We start from the raw sequence: 23,730 nt of genomic DNA on the forward strand, positions 1-23,730 counted from the left end.
TGAGCAGGTGTCTTTTGGTAATGTAATGTACCTCACGTTGTGTTTCTAACTATATATTAACTAGTTATCTCACGTTGTGTTTCTAACTATATATTAACTAGTTATCTCACGTTGTGTTTCTAACTACATATTAACTAGTTATCTCACGTTGTGTTTCTAACTATATATTAACTACTTATCTCACGTTGTGTTTCTAACTATATATTAACTAGTTATCGCACGTTGTGTTTTTAATTGGCCGAAAGGGATCACCTTCGGAAGTGTTTCCAACCCCAACCATTGTAACCATCATAGCTATACAATCACAAAGCTTAATGATTGCATATCATAGCCCTTTGGTTTTGAACTCACTACTTATTGACAACTGGAATGCTTCGAAAAAACAGAAAGTAAAAATTCTGCGTTTTTGTTGTTGTTGTTGTTGTTGAGGGCAACAGGTGTCATGTCCATGTTTATGGTGGACAGTAATCCATCCTATCAATCCATATAACGCACATACAGTTTGCATTAACTAATCCCTCATCACTCCGCAGTCTATCCAAACCGAAACTTGGGCCAGTACTTGACAGTCTGCACCCTCTTCCCTGTCTCTGCATTAACATCCCTGTATGGTTGTGAGGGCGGTTTGGTCAGTGGCGGCTGGTTTTTCCTCCTCTCTTTGCTCCTGTCGGTGATGGTGAAACCTCGAACGCTCTGCAGGTCGTGCACATTGAGCCTGGGGAGGAAGTGTGTAGAAACGTGCTGTGATTTGACCCTGGGGCTGGAGCCCATCTTGGATTTTCCTCTCTTGTTCAGGGCCACGTACCAGTCCCGTCCCGTCCGGTGGTTCCGGTGCAACACTGAAGCATAAGTGTTGTAACTGCTCTCCTGGAAACGCTCCCAGAACCTACAGTCGTCCGTGAATCGCTCCTGGAAAACACAAACAAAACATAATGTTACAGAGATCAAAATGGTTAAGTATGTTACACAACATAATGTCACAGAGAGAAAAATGGTTAAGTTTGTTACACAAAATGAATGTCAACTTTCCCCAAATGTAAAATTCTTCAACATTCACAAGCACCCCGCCAGCACATACAGTATTACCGTACATATCCCCCTGCTCTATGATCCATGTCCAAACTCATTCCTAACCCCTCTCCATCTGAGCTGGGACTTTCTTTAGGAGATGAGAGCCGTCAGTCACCAAGGATCTTAGAAAGACAAGCTCTATTAACCCAAGTTTACTGTTCATTTCTCTTCACGCTTTTAAAAACGTACTGTACTGCGTTTCAAACAACTTGAGCACTTGATTTGACATTTCTGATCCAACGATCTCAAAACATTCCTAACTAAGCCTAAAAATAACCTTTCGGTGGGAAACTACAACATGTAGTACCCCAGTATGCCCACAGGTGGCACTATACAATTAATTATAACATGTAGTACCCCAGTATGCCCACAGGTGGCACTATACTATTAATTATAAAATGTAGTACCCCAGGATGCCCACAGGTGGCACTATACTATTAATTATAACATGTAGTACCCCAGGATGCCCACAGGTGGCACTATACTATTAATTATAACATGTAGTACCCCAGGATGCCCACAGGTGGCACTATACTATGAATTATAACATGTAGTACCCCATGATGTCCACAGGTGGCACTATACTATTAATTATAACATGTAGTACCCCAGGATGCCCACAGGTGGCACTATACTATTAATTATAACATGTAGTACCCCAGGATGCCCGCAGGTGGCACTATACTATTAATTATAACATGTAGTACCCCAGGATGCCCACAGGTGGCACTATACTATTAATTATAACATGTAGTACCCCAGTATGCCCACAGGTGATCTAATAACCTGTATGGTATGGTTAGGCAGAGCTCCCACCAGATCTAATAACCTGTATGGTTAGACAGAACTCCCACCAGATCTAATAACCTGTATGGTTAGACAGAACTCCCACCAGATCTAATAACCTGTATGGTTAGACAGAACTCCCACCAGCTCTAATAACCTGTATGGTTAGACAGAACTCTCACCAGATCTAATAACCTGTATGGTATGGTTAGACAGAACTCCCACCAGATCTAATAACCTGTATGGTTAGACAGAGCTCCCACCAGATCTAATAACCTGTATGGTTAGACAGAACTCCCACCAGATCTAATAACCTGTATGGTTAGACAGAACTCCCACCAGATCTAATAACCTGTATGGTTAGACAGAACTCCCACCAGATCTAATAACCTGTATGGTTCGACAGAACTCTCACCAGATCTAATAACCTGTATGGTTAGACAGAACTCCCACCAGATCTAATAACCTGTATGGTTAGACAGAACTCCCACCAGATCTAATAACCTGTATGGTTAGACAGAACTCCCACCAGATCTAATAACCTGTATGGTTAGACAGAACTCCCACCAGATCTAATAACCTGTATGGTTAGACAGAACTCCCACCAGATCTAATAACCTGTATGGTTAGACAGAACTCCCACCAGATCTAATAACCTGTATGGTTAGACAGAACTCCCACCAGATCTAATAACCTGTATGGTTAGACAGAACTCTCACCAGATCTAATAACCTGTATGGTTAGACAGAACTCCCACCAGATCTAATAACCTGTATCGTTCGACAGAACTCCCACCAGATCTAATAACCTGTATGGTTAGACAGAACTCTCACCAGATCTAATAACCTGTATGGTTAGACAGAGCTCCCACCAGATCTAATAACCTGTATGGTTAGACAGAACTCTCACCAGATCTAATAACCTGTATGGTTAGACAGAACTCCCACCAGATCTAATAACCTGTATGGTTAGACAGAACTCTCACCAGATCTAATAACCTGTATGGTTAGACAGAGCTCCCACCAGATCTAATAACCTGTATGGTTAGACAGAACTCCCACCAGATCTAATAACCTGTATGGTTAGACAGAGCTCCCACCAGATCTAATAACCTGTATGGTATGGTTAGACAGAACTCCCACCAGATCTAATAACCTGTATGGTTAGACAGAACTCCCACCAGATCTAATAACCTGTATGGTTAGACAGAACTCCCACCAGATCTAATAACCTGTATGGTTAGACAGAACTCCCACCAGATCTAATAACCTGTATGGTTAGACAGAACTCCCACCAGATCTAATAACCTGTATGGTTAGACAGAACTCCCACCAGATCTAATAACCTGTATGGTTAGACAGAACTCCCACCAGATCTAATAACCTGTATGGTTAGACAGAACTCCCACCAGATCTAATAACCTGTATGGTATGGTTAGACAGAACTCCCACCAGATCTAATAACCTGTATGGTTAGACAGAACTCCCACCAGATCTAATAACCTGTATGGTTAGACAGAACTCCCACCAGATCTAATAACCTGTATGGTTAGACAGAACTCCCACCAGATCTAATAACCTGTATGGTTAGACAGAGCTCCCACCAGATCTAATAACCTGTATGGTTAGACAGAACTCCCACCAGATCTAATAACCTGTATGGTATGGTTAGACAGAACTCCCACCAGATCTAATAACCTGTATGGTTAGACAGAACTCCCACCAGATCTAATAACCTGTATGGTTAGACAGAACTCCCACCAGATCTAATAACCTGTATGGTTAGACAGAACTCCCACCAGATCTAATAACCTGTATGGTTAGACAGAACTCCCACCAGACCTAAAACCTGTATGGTTAGACAGAGCTCCCACCAGATCTAATAACCTGTATGGTTAGACAGAGCTCCCACCAGATCTAATAACCTGTATGGTATGGTTAGACAGAACTCCCACCAGATCTAATAACCTGTATGGTTAGACAGAACTCCCACCAGATCTAATAACCTGTATGGTTAGACAGAACTCCCACCAGATCTAATAACCTGTATGGTTAGACAGAGCTCCCACCAGATCTAATAACCTGTATGGTTAGACAGAACTCTCACCAGATCTAATAACCTGTATGGTTTTTAGACAGAACTCCCACCAGATCTAATAACCTGTATGGTTAGACAGAACTCCCACCAGATCTAATAACCTGTATGGTTAGACAGAACTCCCACCAGATCTAATAACCTGTATGGTTAGACAGAACTCCCACCAGATCTAATAACCTGTATGGTTAGACAGAACTCCCACCAGATCTAATAACCTTTATGGTTAGACAGAACTCCCACCAGATCTAATAACCTGTATGGTTAGACAGAACTCCCACCAGATCTAATAACCTGTATGGTTAGACAGAACTCCCACCAGATCTAATAACCTGTATGGTTAGACAGAACTCCCACCAGATCTAATAACCTGTATGGTTAGACAGAACTCCCACCAGATCTAATAACCTGTATGGTTAGACAGAACTCCCACCAGATCTAATAACCTGTATGGTTAGACAGAACTCCCACCAGATCTAATAACCTGTATGGTTAGACAGAACTCCCACCAGATCTAATAACCTGTATGGTTAGACAGAACTCCCACCAGATCTAATAACCTGTATGGTTAGACAGAGCTCCCACCAGATCTAATAACCTGTATGGTTAGACAGAACTCCCACCAGATCTAATAACCTGTATGGTTAGACAGAACTCCCACCAGATCTAATAACCTGTATGGTTAGACAGAACTCCCACCAGATCTAATAACCTGTATGGTGGTTAGACAGAACTCCCACCAGATCTAATAACCTGTATGGTTAGACAGAACTCCCACCAGATCTAATAACCTGTATGGTTAGACAGAACTCCCACCAGATCTAATAACCTGTATGGTTAGACAGAACTCCCACCAGATCTAATAACCTGTATGGTTAGACAGAACTCCCACCAGATCTAATAACCTGTATGGTTAGACAGAACTCCCACCAGATCTAATAACCTGTATGGTTAGACAGAACTCCCACCAGATCTAATAACCTGTATGGTTGGTTAGACAGAACTCCCACCAGATCTAATAACCTGTATGGTTAGACAGAACTCCCACCAGATCTAATAACCTGTATGGTTAGACAGAACTCCCACCAGATCTAATAACCTGTATGGTTAGACAGAACTCCCACCAGATCTAATAACCTGTATGGTTAGACAGAACTCCCACCAGATCTAATAACCTGTATGGTTAGACAGAACTCCCACCAGATCTAATAACCTGTATGGTTAGACAGAACTCCCACCAGATCTAATAACCTGTATGGTTAGACAGAACTCCCACCAGATCTAATAACCTGTATGGTTAGACAGAACTCCCACCAGATCTAATAACCTGTATGGTTAGACAGAACTCCCACCAGATCTAATAACCTGTATGGTTGTTAGACAGAACTCCCACCAGATCTAATAACCTGTATGGTTAGACAGAACTCCCACCAGATCTAATAACCTGTATGGTTAGACAGAACTCCCACCAGATCTAATAACCTGTATGGTTAGACAGAACTCCCACCAGATCTAATAACCTGTATGGTTAGACAGAACTCCCACCAGATCTAATAACCTGTATGGTTAGACAGAACTCCCACCAGATCTAATAACCTGTATGGTTAGACAGAACTCCCACCAGATCTAATAACCTGTATGGTTAGACAGAACTCCCACCAGATCTAATAACCTGTATGGTTAGACAGAACTCCCACCAGATCTAATAACCTGTATGGTTAGACAGAACTCCCACCAGATCTAATAACCTGTATGGTTAGACAGAACTCCCACCAGATCTAATAACCTGTATGGTTAGACAGAACTCCCACCAGATCTAATAACCTGTATGGTTAGACAGAACTCCCCACCAGATCTAATAACCTGTATGGTTAGACAGAACTCCCACCAGATCTAATAACCTGTATGGTTAGACAGAACTCCCACCAGATCTAATAACCTGTATGGTTAGACAGAACTCCCACCAGATCTAATAACCTGTATGGTTAGACAGAACTCCCACCAGATCTAATAACCTGTATGGTTAGACAGAACTCCCACCAGATCTAATAACCTGTATGGTTAGACAGAACTCCCACCAGATCTAATAACCTGTATGGTTAGACAGAACTCCCACCAGATCTAATAACCTGTATGGTTAGACAGAACTCCCACCAGATCTAATAACCTGTATGGTTAGACAGAACTCCCACCAGATCTAATAACCTGTATGGTTAGACAGAACTCCCACCAGATCTAATAACCTGTATGGTGTAGACAGAACTCCCACCAGATCTAATAACCTGTATGGTTAGACAGAACTCCCACCAGATCTAATAACCTGTATGGTTAGACAGAACTCCCACCAGATCTAATAACCTGTATGGTTAGACAGAACTCCCACCAGATCTAATAACCTGTATGGTTAGACAGAACTCCCACCAGATCTAATAACCTGTATGGTTAGACAGAACTCCCACCAGATCTAATAACCTGTATGGTGTTAGACAGAACTCCCACCAGATCTAATAACCTGTATGGTTAGACAGAACTCCCACCAGATCTAATAACCTGTATGGTTAGACAGAACTCCCACCAGATCTAATAACCTGTATGGTTAGACAGAACTCCCACCAGATCTAATAACCTGTATGGTTAGACAGAACTCCCACCAGATCTAATAACCTGTATGGTTAGACAGAACTCCCCACCAGATCTAATAACCTGTATGGTTAGACAGAACTCCCACCAGATCTAATAACCTGTATGGTTAGACAGAACTCCCACCAGATCTAATAACCTGTATGGTTAGACAGAACTCCCACCAGATCTAATAACCTGTATGGTTAGACAGAACTCCCACCAGATCTAATAACCTGTATGGTATGGTTAGACAGAACTCCCACCAGATCTAATAACCTGTATGGTTAGACAGAGCTCCCACCAGATCTAATAACCTGTATGGTTAGACAGAACTCCCACCAGATCTAATAACCTGTATGGTTAGACAGAACTCCCACCAGATCTAATAACCTGTATGGTTAGACAGAACTCCCACCAGATCTAATAACCTGTATGGTTTAGACAGAACTCCCACCAGATCTAATAACCTGTATGGTTAGACAGAACTCCCACCAGATCTAATAACCTGTATGGTTAGACAGAACTCCCACCAGATCTAATAACCTGTATGGTTAGACAGAACTCCCACCAGATCTAATAACCTGTATGGTTAGACAGAACTCCCACCAGATCTAATAACCTGTATGGTTAGACAGAACTCCCACCAGATCTAATAACCTGTATGGTTAGACAGAACTCCCCACCAGATCTAATAACCTGTATGGTTAGACAGAACTCCCACCAGATCTAATAACCTGTATGGTTAGACAGAACTCCCACCAGATCTAATAACCTGTATGGTTAGACAGAACTCCCACCAGATCTAATAACCTGTATGGTTCGACAGAACTCTCACCAGATCTAATAACCTGTATGGTTAGACAGAACTCCCACCAGATCTAATAACCTGTATGGTTAGACAGAACTCCCACCAGATCTAATAACCTGTATGGTTAGACAGAACTCCCACCAGATCTAATAACCTGTATGGTTAGACAGAACTCCCACCAGATCTAATAACCTGTATGGTTAGACAGAACTCCCACCAGATCTAATAACCTGTATGGTTAGACAGAACTCCCACCAGATCTAATAACCTGTATGGTTAGACAGAACTCCCACCAGATCTAATAACCTGTATGGTTAGACAGAACTCCCACCAGATCTAATAACCTGTATGGTTGGTTAGACAGAACTCCCACCAGATCTAATAACCTGTATGGTTAGACAGAACTCCCACCAGATCTAATAACCTGTATGGTTAGACAGAACTCCCACCAGATCTAATAACCTGTATGGTTAGACAGAACTCCCACCAGATCTAATAACCTGTATGGTTAGACAGAACTCCCACCAGATCTAATAACCTGTATGGTTAGACAGAACTCCCACCAGATCTAATAACCTGTATGGTTAGACAGAGCTCCCACCAGATCTAATAACCTGTATGGTTAGACAGAACTCCCACCAGATCTAATAACCTGTATGGTTAGACAGAACTCCCACCAGATCTAATAACCTGTATGGTTAGACAGAACTCCCACCAGATCTAATAACCTGTATGGTTAGACAGAACTCCCACCAGATCTAATAACCTGTATGGTTAGACAGAACTCCCACCAGATCTAATAACCTGTATGGTTAGACAGAACTCCCACCAGATCTAATAACCTGTATGGTTAGACAGAACTCCCACCAGATCTAATAACCTGTATGGTTAGACAGAACTCCCACCAGATCTAATAACCTGTATGGTTAGACAGAACTCCCACCAGATCTAATAACCTGTATGGTTAGACAGAACTCCCACCAGATCTAATAACCTGTATGGTTAGACAGAACTCCCACCAGATCTAATAACCTGTATGGTTAGACAGAACTCCCACCAGATCTAATAACCTGTATGGTTAGACAGAACTCCCCACCAGATCTAATAACCTGTATGGTTAGACAGAACTCCCACCAGATCTAATAACCTGTATGGTTAGACAGAACTCCCACCAGATCTAATAACCTGTATGGTTAGACAGAACTCCCACCAGATCTAATAACCTGTATGGTTAGACAGAACTCCCACCAGATCTAATAACCTGTATGGTTAGACAGAACTCCCACCAGATCTAATAACCTGTATGGTTAGACAGAACTCCCACCAGATCTAATAACCTGTATGGTTAGACAGAACTCCCACCAGATCTAATAACCTGTATGGTTAGACAGAACTCCCACCAGATCTAATAACCTGTATGGTTAGACAGAACTCCCACCAGATCTAATAACCTGTATGGTTAGACAGAGCTCCCACCAGATCTAATAACCTGTATGGTATGGTTAGACAGAACTCCCACCAGATCTAATAACCTGTATGGTTAGACAGAACTCCCACCAGATCTAATAACCTGTATGGTTAGACAGAACTCCCACCAGATCTAATAACCTGTATGGTTAGACAGAACTCCCACCAGATCTAATAACCTGTATGGTTAGACAGAACTCCCACCAGATCTAATAACCTGTATGGTTAGACAGAACTCCCACCAGATCTAATAACCTGTATGGTTAGACAGAACTCCCACCAGATCTAATAACCTGTATGGTTAGACAGAACTCCCACCAGATCTAATAACCTGTATGGTTAGACAGAACTCCCACCAGATCTAATAACCTGTATGGTTAGACAGAACTCCCACCAGATCTAATAACCTGTATGGTTAGACAGAACTCCCACCAGATCTAATAACCTGTATGGTTAGACAGAACTCCCACCAGATCTAATAACCTGTATGGTTAGACAGAACTCCCACCAGATCTAATAACCTGTATGGTTAGACAGAACTCCCACCAGATCTAATAACCTGTATGGTTAGACAGAACTCCCACCAGATCTAATAACCTGTATGGTTAGACAGAACTCCCACCAGATCTAATAACCTGTATGGTTAGACAGAACTCCCCACCAGATCTAATAACCTGTATGGTTAGACAGAACTCCCACCAGATCTAATAACCTGTATGGTTAGACAGAACTCCCACCAGATCTAATAACCTGTATGGTTAGACAGAACTCCCACCAGATCTAATAACCTGTATGGTTAGACAGAACTCCCACCAGATCTAATAACCTGTATGGTTAGACAGAACTCCCACCAGATCTAATAACCTGTATGGTTAGACAGAACTCCCACCAGATCTAATAACCTGTATGGTTAGACAGAACTCCCACCAGATCTAATAACCTGTATGGTTAGACAGAACTCCCACCAGATCTAATAACCTGTATGGTTAGACAGAACTCCCACCAGATCTAATAACCTGTATGGTTAGACAGAACTCCCCACCAGATCTAATAACCTGTATGGTTAGACAGAACTCCCACCAGATCTAATAACCTGTATGGTTAGACAGAACTCCCCACCAGATCTAATAACCTGTATGGTTAGACAGAACTCCCACCAGATCTAATAACCTGTATGGTTAGACAGAACTCCCACCAGATCTAATAACCTGTATGGTTAGACAGAACTCCCACCAGATCTAATAACCTGTATGGTTAGACAGAACTCCCACCAGATCTAATAACCTGTATGGTTAGACAGAACTCCCACCAGATCTAATAACCTGTATGGTTAGACAGAACTCCCACCAGATCTAATAACCTGTATGGTTAGACAGAACTCCCACCAGATCTAATAACCTGTATGGTTAGACAGAACTCCCACCAGATCTAATAACCTGTATGGTTAGACAGAACTCCCACCAGATCTAATAACCTGTATGGTTAGACAGAACTCCCACCAGATCTAATAACCTGTATGGTTAGACAGAACTCCCACCAGATCTAATAACCTGTATGGTTAGACAGAACTCCCACCAGATCTAATAACCTGTATGGTTAGACAGAACTCCCACCAGATCTAATAACCTGTATGGTTAGACAGAACTCCCACCAGATCTAATAACCTGTATGGTTAGACAGAACTCCCACCAGATCTAATAACCTGTATGGTGGTTAGACAGAACTCCCACCAGATCTAATAACCTGTATGGTTAGACAGAACTCCCACCAGATCTAATAACCTGTATGGTTAGACAGAACTCCCACCAGATCTAATAACCTGTATGGTTAGACAGAACTCCCACCAGATCTAATAACCTGTATGGTTAGACAGAACTCCCACCAGATCTAATAACCTGTATGGTTAGACAGAACTCCCACCAGATCTAATAACCTGTATGGTTAGACAGAACTCCCACCAGATCTAATAACCTGTATGGTTAGACAGAACTCCCACCAGATCTAATAACCTGTATGGTTTAGACAGAACTCCCCACCAGATCTAATAACCTGTATGGTTAGACAGAACTCCCACCAGATCTAATAACCTGTATGGTTAGACAGAACTCCCACCAGATCTAATAACCTGTATGGTTAGACAGAACTCCCACCAGATCTAATAACCTGTATGGTTAGACAGAACTCCCACCAGATCTAATAACCTGTATGGTTAGACAGAACTCCCACCAGATCTAATAACCTGTATGGTTAGACAGAACTCCCCACCAGATCTAATAACCTGTATGGTTAGACAGAACTCCCACCAGATCTAATAACCTGTATGGTTAGACAGAACTCCCACCAGATCTAATAACCTGTATGGTTGGTAGACAGAACTCCCACCAGATCTAATAACCTGTATGGTTAGACAGAACTCCCACCAGATCTAATAACCTGTATGGTTAGACAGAACTCCCACCAGATCTAATAACCTGTATGGTTAGACAGAACTCCCACCAGATCTAATAACCTGTATGGTTAGACAGAACTCCCACCAGATCTAATAACCTGTATGGTTAGACAGAACTCCCACCAGATCTAATAACCTGTATGGTTAGACAGAACTCCCACCAGATCTAATAACCTGTATGGTTAGACAGAACTCCCACCAGATCTAATAACCTGTATGGTTAGACAGAACTCCCACCAGATCTAATAACCTGTATGGTTAGACAGAACTCCCACCAGATCTAATAACCTGTATGGTTAGACAGAACTCCCCACCAGATCTAATAACCTGTATGGTTAGACAGAACTCCCACCAGATCTAATAACCTGTATGGTTAGACAGAACTCCCCACCAGATCTAATAACCTGTATGGTTAGACAGAACTCCCACCAGATCTAATAACCTGTATGGTTAGACAGAACTCCCACCAGATCTAATAACCTGTATGGTATTAGACAGAACTCCCACCAGATCTAATAACCTGTATGGTTAGACAGAACTCCCACCAGATCTAATAACCTGTATGGTTAGACAGAACTCCCACCAGATCTAATAACCTGTATGGTGGTTAGACAGAACTCCCACCAGATCTAATAACCTGTATGGTTAGACAGAACTCCCACCAGATCTAATAACCTGTATGGTTAGACAGAACTCCCCACCAGATCTAATAACCTGTATGGTATTTAGACAGAACTCCCACCAGATCTAATAACCTGTATGGTTAGACAGAACTCCCACCAGATCTAATAACCTGTATGGTTAGACAGAACTCCCCACCAGATCTAATAACCTGTATGGTTAGACAGAACTCCCCACCAGATCTAATAACCTGTATGGTTAGACAGAACTCCCACCAGATCTAATAACCTGTATGGTTAGACAGAACTCCCACCAGATCTAATAACCTGTATGGTTAGACAGAACTCCCACCAGATCTAATAACCTGTATGGTTAGACAGAACTCCCACCAGATCTAATAACCTGTATGGTTAGACAGAACTCCCCACCAGATCTAATAACCTGTATGGTTAGACAGAACTCCCACCAGATCTAATAACCTGTATGGTTAGACAGAACTCCCACCAGATCTAATAACCTGTATGGTTAGACAGAACTCCCACCAGATCTAATAACCTGTATGGTTAGACAGAACTCCCACCAGATCTAATAACCTGTATGGTTAGACAGAACTCCCACCAGATCTAATAACCTGTATGGTTAGACAGAACTCCCACCAGATCTAATAACCTGTATGGTTAGACAGAACTCCCACCAGATCTAATAACCTGTATGGTTAGACAGAACTCCCCACCAGATCTAATAACCTGTATGGTTAGACAGAACTCCCACCAGATCTAATAACCTGTATGGTTAGACAGAACTCCCACCAGATCTAATAACCTGTATGGTTAGACAGAACTCCCACCAGATCTAATAACCTGTATGGTTAGACAGAACTCCCACCAGATCTAATAACCTGTATGGTTAGACAGAACTCCCACCAGATCTAATAACCTGTATGGTTAGACAGAACTCCCCACCAGATCTAATAACCTGTATGGTTAGACAGAACTCCCACCAGATCTAATAACCTGTATGGTTAGACAGAACTCCCACCAGATCTAATAACCTGTATGGTTAGACAGAACTCCCACCAGATCTAATAACCTGTATGGTTAGACAGAACTCCCACCAGATCTAATAACCTGTATGGTTAGACAGAACTCCCACCAGATCTAATAACCTGTATGGTTAGACAGAACTCCCACCAGATCTAATAACCTGTATGGTTAGACAGAACTCCCACCAGATCTAATAACCTGTATGGTTAGACAGAACTCCCACCAGATCTAATAACCTGTATGGTTAGACAGAACTCCCACCAGATCTAATAACCTGTATGGTTAGACAGAACTCCCACCAGATCTAATAACCTGTATGGTTAGACAGAACTCCCACCAGATCTAATAACCTGTATGGTTAGACAGAACTCCCACCAGATCTAATAACCTGTATGGTTAGACAGAACTCCCACCAGATCTAATAACCTGTATGGTTAGACAGAACTCCCACCAGATCTAATAACCTGTATGGTTAGACAGAACTCCCACCAGATCTAATAACCTGTATGGTTAGACAGAACTCCCCACCAGATCTAATAACCTGTATGGTTAGACAGAACTCCCACCAGATCTAATAACCTGTATGGTTAGACAGAACTCCCACCAGATCTAATAACCTGTATGGTTAGACAGAACTCCCACCAGATCTAATAACCTGTATGGTTAGACAGAACTCCCACCAGATCTAATAACCTGTATGGTTAGACAGAACTCCCCACCAGATCTAATAACCTGTATGGTTAGACAGAACTCCCACCAGATCTAATAACCTGTATGGTTAGACAGAACTCCCACCAGATCTAATAACCTGTATGGTTAGACAGAACTCCCACCAGATCTAATAACCTGTATGGTTAGACAGAACTCCCACCAGATCTAATAACCTGTATGGTTAGACAGAACTCCCACCAGATCTAATAACCTGTATGGTTAGACAGAACTCCCACCAGATCTAATAACCTGTATGGTTAGACAGAACTCCCACCAGATCTAATAACCTGTATGGTTAGACAGAGCTCCCACCAGATCTAATAACCTGTATGGTTAGACAGAACTCCCCACCAGATCTAATAACCTGTATGGTTAGACAGAACTCCCACCAGATCTAATAACCTGTATGGTTAGACAGAACTCCCACCAGATCTAATAACCTGTATGGTTAGACAGAACTCCCACCAGATCTAATAACCTGTATGGTTAGACAGAACTCCCCACCAGATCTAATAACCTGTATGGTTAGACAGAACTCCCACCAGATCTAATAACCTGTATGGTTAGACAGAACTCCCACCAGATCTAATAACCTGTATGGTTAGACAGAACTCCCACCAGATCTAATAACCTGTATGGTTAGACAGAACTCCCACCAGATCTAATAACCTGTATGGTTAGACAGAACTCCCACCAGATCTAATAACCTGTATGGTTAGACAGAACTCCCACCAGATCTAATAACCTGTATGGTTAGACAGAACTCCCACCAGATCTAATAACCTGTATGGTTAGACAGAACTCCCACCAGATCTAATAACCTGTATGGTTAGACAGAACTCCCCACCAGATCTAATAACCTGTATGGTTAGACAGAACTCCCACCAGATCTAATAACCTGTATGGTTAGACAGAACTCCCACCAGATCTAATAACCTGTATGGTTAGACAGAACTCCCACCAGATCTAATAACCTGTATGGTTAGACAGAACTCCCACCAGATCTAATAACCTGTATGGTTAGACAGAACTCCCACCAGATCTAATAACCTGTATGGTTAGACAGAACTCCCACCAGATCTAATAACCTGTATGGTTAGACAGAACTCCCACCAGATCTAATAACCTGTATGGTTAGACAGAACTCCCACCAGATCTAATAACCTGTATGGTTAGACAGAACTCCCACCAGATCTAATAACCTGTATGGTTAGACAGAACTCCCACCAGATCTAATAACCTGTATGGTTAGACAGAACTCCCACCAGATCTAATAACCTGTATGGTTAGACAGAACTCCCCACCAGATCTAATAACCTGTATGGTTAGACAGAACTCCCACCAGATCTAATAACCTGTATGGTTAGACAGAACTCCCACCAGATCTAATAACCTGTATGGTTAGACAGAACTCCCACCAGATCTAATAACCTGTATGGTTGTTAGACAGAACTCCCACCAGATCTAATAACCTGTATGGTTAGACAGAACTCCCACCAGATCTAATAACCTGTATGGTTAGACAGAACTCCCACCAGATCTAATAACCTGTATGGTTAGACAGAACTCCCACCAGATCTAATAACCTGTATGGTTAGACAGAACTCCCACCAGATCTAATAACCTGTATGGTTAGACAGAACTCCCACCAGATCTAATAACCTGTATGGTTAGACAGAACTCCCACCAGATCTAATAACCTGTATGGTTAGACAGAACTCCCACCAGATCTAATAACCTGTATGGTTAGACAGAACTCCCACCAGATCTAATAACCTGTATGGTTAGACAGAACTCCCACCAGATCTAATAACCTGTATGGTTAGACAGAACTCCCACCAGATCTAATAACCTGTATGGTTAGACAGAACTCCCACCAGATCTAATAACCTGTATGGTTAGACAGAACTCCCACCAGATCTAATAACCTGTATGGTTAGACAGAACTCCCACCAGATCTAATAACCTGTATGGTTAGACAGAACTCCCACCAGATCTAATAACCTGTATGGTTAGACAGAACTCCCCACCAGATCTAATAACCTGTATGGTTAGACAGAACTCCCACCAGATCTAATAACCTGTATGGTTAGACAGAACTCCCACCAGATCTAATAACCTGTATGGTTAGACAGAACTCCCACCAGATCTAATAACCTGTATGGTTAGACAGAACTCCCACCAGATCTAATAACCTGTATGGTTAGACAGAACTCCCACCAGATCTAATAACCTGTATGGTTAGACAGAACTCCCACCAGATCTAATAACCTGTATGGTTAGACAGAACTCCCACCAGATCTAATAACCTGTATGGTTAGACAGAACTCCCACCAGATCTAATAACCTGTATGGTTAGACAGAACTCCCACCAGATCTAATAACCTGTATGGTTAGACAGAACTCCCACCAGATCTAATAACCTGTATGGTTAGACAGAACTCCCACCAGATCTAATAACCTGTATGGTATAGACAGAACTCCCACCAGATCTAATAACCTGTATGGTTAGACAGAACTCCCACCAGATCTAATAACCTGTATGGTTAGACAGAACTCCCACCAGATCTAATAACCTGTATGGTGTAGACAGAACTCCCACCAGATCTAATAACCTGTATGGTTAGACAGAACTCCCACCAGATCTAATAACCTGTATGGTTAGACAGAACTCCCACCAGATCTAATAACCTGTATGGTTAGACAGAACTCCCACCAGATCTAATAACCTGTATGGTTAGACAGAACTCCCACCAGATCTAATAACCTGTATGGTTAGACAGAACTCCCACCAGATCTAATAACCTGTATGGTTAGACAGAACTCCCACCAGATCTAATAACCTGTATGGTTAGACAGAACTCCCCACCAGATCTAATAACCTGTATGGTTAGACAGAACTCCCACCAGATCTAATAACCTGTATGGTTAGACAGAACTCCCACCAGATCTAATAACCTTATACCTGTATGGTTAGACAGAACTCCCACCAGATCTAATAACCTGTATGGTTAGACAGAACTCCCACCAGATCTAATAACCTGTATGGTTAGACAGAACTCCCACCAGATCTAATAACCTGTATGGTTAGACAGAACTCCCACCAGATCTAATAACCTGTATGGTTAGACAGAACTCCCACCAGATCTAATAACCTGTATGGTTAGACAGAACTCCCACCAGATCTAATAACCTGTATGGTTAGACAGAACTCCCACCAGATCTAATAACCTGTATGGTTAGACAGAACTCCCACCAGATCTAATAACCTGTATGGTTAGACAGAACTCCCACCAGATCTAATAACCTGTATGGTTAGACAGAACTCCCACCAGATCTAATAACCTGTATGGTTAGACAGAACTCCCACCAGATCTAATAACCTGTATGGTTAGACAGAACTCCCACCAGATCTAATAACCTGTATGGTTAGACAGAACTCCCACCAGATCTAATAACCTGTATGGTTAGACAGAACTCCCACCAGATCTAATAACCTGTATGGTTAGACAGAACTCCCACCAGATCTAATAACCTGTATGGTTAGACAGAACTCCCACCAGATCTAATAACCTGTATGGTATAGACAGAACTCCCACCAGATCTAATAACCTGTATGGTTAGACAGAACTCCCACCAGATCTAATAACCTGTATGGTTAGACAGAACTCCCACCAGATCTAATAACCTGTATGGTTAGACAGAACTCCCACCAGATCTAATAACCTGTATGGTTAGACAGAACTCCCACCAGATCTAATAACCTGTATGGTTAGACAGAACTCCCACCAGATCTAATAACCTGTATGGTTAGACAGAACTCCCACCAGATCTAATAACCTGTATGGTTAGACAGAACTCCCACCAGATCTAATAACCTGTATGGTTAGACAGAACTCCCACCAGATCTAATAACCTGTATGGTTAGACAGAACTCCCACCAGATCTAATAACCTGTATGGTTAGACAGAACTCCCACCAGATCTAATAACCTGTATGGTTAGACAGAACTCCCACCAGATCTAATAACCTGTATGGTTAGACAGAACTCCCACCAGATCTAATAACCTGTATGGTTAGACAGAACTCCCACCAGATCTAATAACCTGTATGGTTAGACAGAACTCCCACCAGATCTAATAACCTGTATGGTTAGACAGAACTCCCACCAGATCTAATAACCTGTATGGTTAGACAGAACTCCCACCAGATCTAATAACCTGTATGGTTAGACAGAACTCCCACCAGATCTAATAACCTGTATGGTTAGACAGAACTCCCACCAGATCTAATAACCTGTATGGTTAGACAGAACTCCCACCAGATCTAATAACCTGTATGGTTAGACAGAACTCCCACCAGATCTAATAACCTGTATGGTTAGACAGAACTCCCACCAGATCTAATAACCTGTATGGTTAGACAGAACTCCCACCAGATCTAATAACCTGTATGGTTAGACAGAACTCCCACCAGATCTAATAACCTGTATGGTTAGACAGAACTCCCACCAGATCTAATAACCTGTATGGTTAGACAGAACTCCCACCAGATCTAATAACCTGTATGGTTAGACAGAACTCCCACCAGATCTAATAACCTGTATGGTTAGACAGAACTCCCACCAGATCTAATAACCTGTATGGTTAGACAGAACTCCCACCAGATCTAATAACCTGTATGGTTAGACAGAACTCCCACCAGATCTAATAACCTGTATGGTTAGACAGAACTCCCACCAGATCTAATAACCTGTATGGTTAGACAGAACTCCCACCAGATCTAATAACCTGTATGGTTAGACAGAACTCCCACCAGATCTAATAACCTGTATGGTTAGACAGAGCTCCCACCAGATCTAATAACCTGTATGGTTAGACAGAACTCCCACCAGATCTAATAACCTGTATGGTTAGACAGAGCTCCCACCAGATCTAATAACCTGTATGGTTAGACAGAACTCCCACCAGATCTAATAACCTGTATGGTTAGACAGAACTCCCACCAGATCTAATAACCTGTATGGTTAGACAGAACTCCCCACCAGATCTAATAACCTGTATGGTTAGACAGAGCTCCCACCAGATCTAATAACCTGTATGGTTAGACAGAACTCCCACCAGATCTAATAACCTGTATGGTTAGACAGAACTCCCACCAGATCTAATAACCTGTATGGTTAGACAGAACTCCCACCAGATCTAATAACCTGTATGGTTAGACAGAACTCCCACCAGATCTAATAACCTGTATGGTTAGACAGAACTCCCACCAGATCTAATAACCTGTATGGTTAGACAGAACTCCCACCAGATCTAATAACCTGTATGGTTAGACAGAACTCCCACCAGATCTAATAACCTGTATGGTTAGACAGAACTCCCACCAGATCTAATAACCTGTATGGTTAGACAGAACTCCCACCAGATCTAATAACCTGTATGGTTAGACAGAACTCCCACCAGATCTAATAACCTGTATGGTTAGACAGAACTCCCACCAGATCTAATAACCTGTATGGTTAGACAGAACTCCCACCAGATCTAATAACCTGTATGGTTAGACAGAACTCCCACCAGATCTAATAACCTGTATGGTTAGACAGAACTCCCACCAGATCTAATAACCTGTATGGTTAGACAGAACTCCCACCAGATCTAATAACCTGTATGGTTAGACAGAACTCCCACCAGATCTAATAACCTGTATGGTATTTAGACAGAACTCCCACCAGATCTAATAACCTGTATGGTTAGACAGAACTCCCACCAGATCTAATAACCTGTATGGTTAGACAGAACTCCCACCAGATCTAATAACCTGTATGGTATGGTTAGACAGAACTCCCACCAGATCTAATAACCTGTATGGTTCGACAGAACTCCCACCAGATCTAATAACCTGTATGGTTAGACAGAACTCCCCACCAGATCTAATAACCTGTATGGTTAGACAGAACTCTCACCAGATCTAATAACCTGTATGGTTAGACAGAACTCCCACCAGATCTAATAACCTGTATGGTTAGACAGAACTCCCACCAGATCTAATAACCTGTATGGTTCGACAGAACTCTCACCAGATCTAATAACCTGTATGGTTAGACAGAACTCCCACCAGATCTAATAACCTGTATGGTTAGACAGAACTCTCACCAGATCTAATAACCTGTATGGTATGGTTAGACAGAACTCCCACCAGATCTAATAACCTGTATGGTTAGACAGAACTCCCACCAGATCTAATAACCTGTATGGTTAGACAGAACTCCCACCAGATCTAATAACCTGTATGGTTAGACAGAACTCCCACCAGATCTAATAACCTGTATGGTTAGACAGAACTCCCACCAGCTCTAATAACCTGTATGGTTCGACAGAACTCCCACCAGATCTAATAACCTGTATGGTTAGACAGAACTCCCACCAGATCTAATAACCTGTATGGTTAGACAGAACTCCCACCAGATCTAATAACCTGTATGGTTCGACAGAACTCTCACCAGATCTAATAACCTGTATGGTTAGACAGAACTCCCACCAGATCTAATAACCTGTATGGTTAGACAGAACTCCCACCAGATCTAATAACCTGTATGGTTGGTTAGACAGAACTCCCACCAGATCTAATAACCTGTACGGTTAGACAGAGCTCCCCACCAGATCTAATAACCTGTATGGTTAGACAGAACTCCCACCAGCTCTAATAACCTGTATGGTTAGACAGAACTCCCACCAGATCTAATAACCTGTATGGTTAGACAGAACTCCCACCAGATCTAATAACCTGTATGGTTCGACAGAACTCCCACCAGATCTAATAACCTGTATGGTTGGTTAGACAGAACTCCCACCAGATCTAATAACCTGTATGGTTAGACAGAACTCCCACCAGATCTAATAACCTGTATGGTTAGACAGAGCTCCCACCAGATCTAATAACCTGTATGGTATGGTTAGACAGAACTCCCACCAGATCTAATAACCTGTACGGTTAGACAGAGCTCCCACCAGATCTAATAACCTGTATGGTTAGACAGAACTCCCACCAGATCTAATAACCTGTATGGTTAGACAGAACTCCCACCAGATCTAATAACCTGTATGGTTAGACAGAACTCCCACCAGATCTAATAACCTGTATGGTTAGACAGAACTCCCACCAGATCTAATAACCTGTATGGTTCGACATTTACATTTACGTCATTTAGCAGATGCTCTTATCCAGAGGGACTTACGGTAGTGAATTGATAGATTTCATACATTTCTTTTCATGCATTTGTTGTTGTTGTTGTTTGTACTGGCCCCACGTGGGAATCAAACCCACAACCCTGGCGTTGCACACACCATGCTTTACCAACTGAGCCACAGGGAAGATAGATCAGTACTCTCTCAGAACAATAACAGAGGTATAAAAAAAACTGTGTATAATGTTTACTAGGATTCATTTAATTCTCTCTTTCTCTCCCTCCCTCCATCACTCCCTTCCTCCCTCCATCGTTTGCTCAATAAATCCAGGTGACCCTTTGACCTTAGAAGAGACGTTGTTTGTCGCGGCTGGCTGGGTAGATAAAACACTTTAATACACATCTGTCTACTTTCCCATTATTCCAGACAATAAATTGCCACAGTGAAAACATCTGAATATTAAATATGACAGACGTATTACAACATCAAGACAGTGTGTGGAACACGAGCCCTCAGACCACAGACAGACGAGACACACTGTGTTGGGTGTCTTGGGGGGCTCGTCTGTCTGTCTGGTCTGGGGGCCCGTCTGTCTGTCTGGTTGGGGGGCTCGTCTGTCTGGTCGGGGGGCTCGTCTGTCTATCTGGTTGGGGGGCTCGTCTGTCTGTCTGGGGGCTCGTCTGTCTGTCTGGTGGCTCGTCTGTCTGTCTGGTCTGGGGGCTCGTCTGTCTGTCTGGGGGCTCGTCTGTCTGTCTGGGGGCTCGTCTGTCTGTCAGTCTGGTGGCTCGTCTGTCTGTCTGGTCTGGGGGCCCGTCTGTCTGTCTGGTGGCTCGTCTGTCTGTCTGGTCTGGGGGCTCGTCTGTCTGGTCGGGGGGCTCGTCTGTCTATCTGGTTGGGGGGCTCGTCTGTCTGTCTGGGGGCTCGTCTGTCTGTCTGGTGGCTCGTCTGTCTGTCTGGTCTGGGGGCTCGTCTGTCTGTCTGGGGGCTCGTCTGTCTGTCTGGGGGCTCGTCTGTCTGTCTGTCTGGTGGCTCGTCTGTCTGTCTGGTCTGGGGGCCCGTCTGTCTGTCTGGTGGCTCGTCTGTCTGTCTGGTCGGGGGCTCGTCTGTCTGGTCGGGGGCTCGTCTGTCTGGTCGGGGGCTCGTCTGTCTGGTCGGGGTGCTCGTCTGTCTGGTTGGGGTGCTCGTCTGTCTGGTCTGGGGGCTTGTCTGTCTGGTTGGGGGCTCGTCTGTCTGGTCGGGGTGCTCGTCTGTCTGGTCGGGGGCTCGTCTGTCTGGTTGGGGGGCTCGTCTGTCTGGTTGGGGGGCTCGTCTGTCTATCTGGTTGGGGGGCTTGTCTGTCTGTCTGGTCTGGGGGCTCGTCTGTCTGGTTGGGGGGCTCGTCTGTCTGGTTGGGGGGCTCGTCTGTCTGTCTGGTCGGGGGCTCGTCTGTCTATCTGGTTGGGGGGCTCGTCTGTCTGTCTGGGGGCTCGTCTGTCTGTCTGGTGGCTCGTCTGTCTGTCTGGTCTGGGGGCTCGTCTGTCTGTCTGGGGGCTCGTCACTCTGTCTGGGGGCTCGTCTGTCTGTCTGTCTGGTGGCTCGTCTGTCTGTCTGGTCTGGGGGCCCGTCTGTCTGTCTGGTGGCTCGTCTGTCTGTCTGGTCTGGGGGCTCGTCTGTCTGTCTGGTTGGGGTGCTCGTCTGTCTATCTGGTTGGGGGGCTCGTCTGTCTATCTGGTCGGGGGCTCGTCTGTCTGGTTGGGGGGCTCGTCTGTCTGGTTGGGGGCTCGTCTGTCTGGTCGGGGGCTTGTCTGTCTGGTTGGGGGGCTCGTCTGTCTGGTCGGGGTGCTCGTCTGTCTGGTTGGGGGGCTCGTCTGTCTGGTTGGGGGGCTCGTCTGTCTGGTCTGGGGGCTCGTCTGTCTGGTTGGGGGGCTCGTCTGTCTGGTCGGGGTGCTCGTCTGTCTGGTTGGGGGGCTCGTCTGTCTGGTTGGGGGGCTCGTCTGTCTGGTTGGGGGGCTCGTCTGTCTGGTTGGGGGCTCGTCTGTCTATCTGGTTGGGGGGCTCGTCTGTCTGTCTGGTCTGGGGGCTCGTCTGTCTGGTTGGGGGCTCGTCTGTCTGGTTGGGGGGCTCGTCTGTCTGTCTGGTCGGGGTGCTCGTCTGTCTGTCTGGTCTGGGGGCTCGTCTGTCTGGTCTGGGGGCTCGTCTGTCTGGTCTGGGGGCTCGTCTGTCTGGTTGGGGGGCTCGTCTGTCTGGTCTGGGTGCTCGTCTGTCTGTCTGGTCTGGGGGCTCGTCTGTCTGTCTGGGGGCTCGTCTGTCTGTCTGGTCGGGGGCTCGTCTGTCTGTCTGGTCTGGGGCTCGTCTGTCTGGTCTGGGGGCTCGTCTGTCTGGTCGGGGTGCTCGTCTGTCTGTCTGGTCGGGGTGCTCGTCTGTCTGGTTGGGGGGCTCGTCTGTCTGGTTGGGGTGCTCGTCTGTCTGGTTGGGGTGCTCGTCTGTCTGGTTGGGGGGCTCGTCTGTCTGGTTGGGGTGCTCGTCTGTCTGGTCTGGGGGCTCGTCTGTCTATCTGGTTGGGGGGCTCGTCTGTCTGTCTGGTCGGGGGGCTCGTCTGTCTGGTTGGGGGGCTCGTCTGTCTGGTCGGGGGGCTCGTCTGTCTGTCTGGTCTGGGGGCTCGTCTGTCTGGTTGGGGGGCTCGTCTGTCTGGTTGGGGGGCTCGTCTGTCTATCTGGTTGGGGGGCTCGTCTGTCTGTCTGGTCGGGGGCTCGTCTGTCTGGTCGGGGGCTCGTCTGTCTGGTCTGGGGCTCGTCTGTCTGGTCGGGGTGCTCGTCTGTCTGGTTGGGGGCTCGTCTGTCTGGTCTGGGGGCTCGTCTGTCTGGTCGGGGGCTCGTCTGTCTGGTCGGGGGC

General features: G+C 44.4%; 1 protein-coding gene across 1 annotated transcript in view; it reads right to left on the reverse strand.

Annotated features, from left to right (window-relative positions):
* Window positions 1–426: 426 nt before the first annotated feature.
* LOC106585924 (fibroblast growth factor 5-like) overlaps window positions 427–23,730 on the reverse strand; it is a 36,384-nt gene continuing 13,080 nt past the window's right edge. Inside the window, exon 3 of the mRNA XM_014172667.2 lies at window positions 427–909. Coding sequence (XP_014028142.1) covers window positions 535–909 — 375 coding nt within the window. The 3' untranslated portion in view covers window positions 427–534. The remainder of the gene's footprint in view (window positions 910–23,730) is intronic.

This window comes from Salmo salar, chromosome ssa24 (assembly GCF_905237065.1).
Source record: "Salmo salar chromosome ssa24, Ssal_v3.1, whole genome shotgun sequence".
Lineage (NCBI taxonomy): Eukaryota > Metazoa > Chordata > Actinopteri > Salmoniformes > Salmonidae > Salmo > Salmo salar.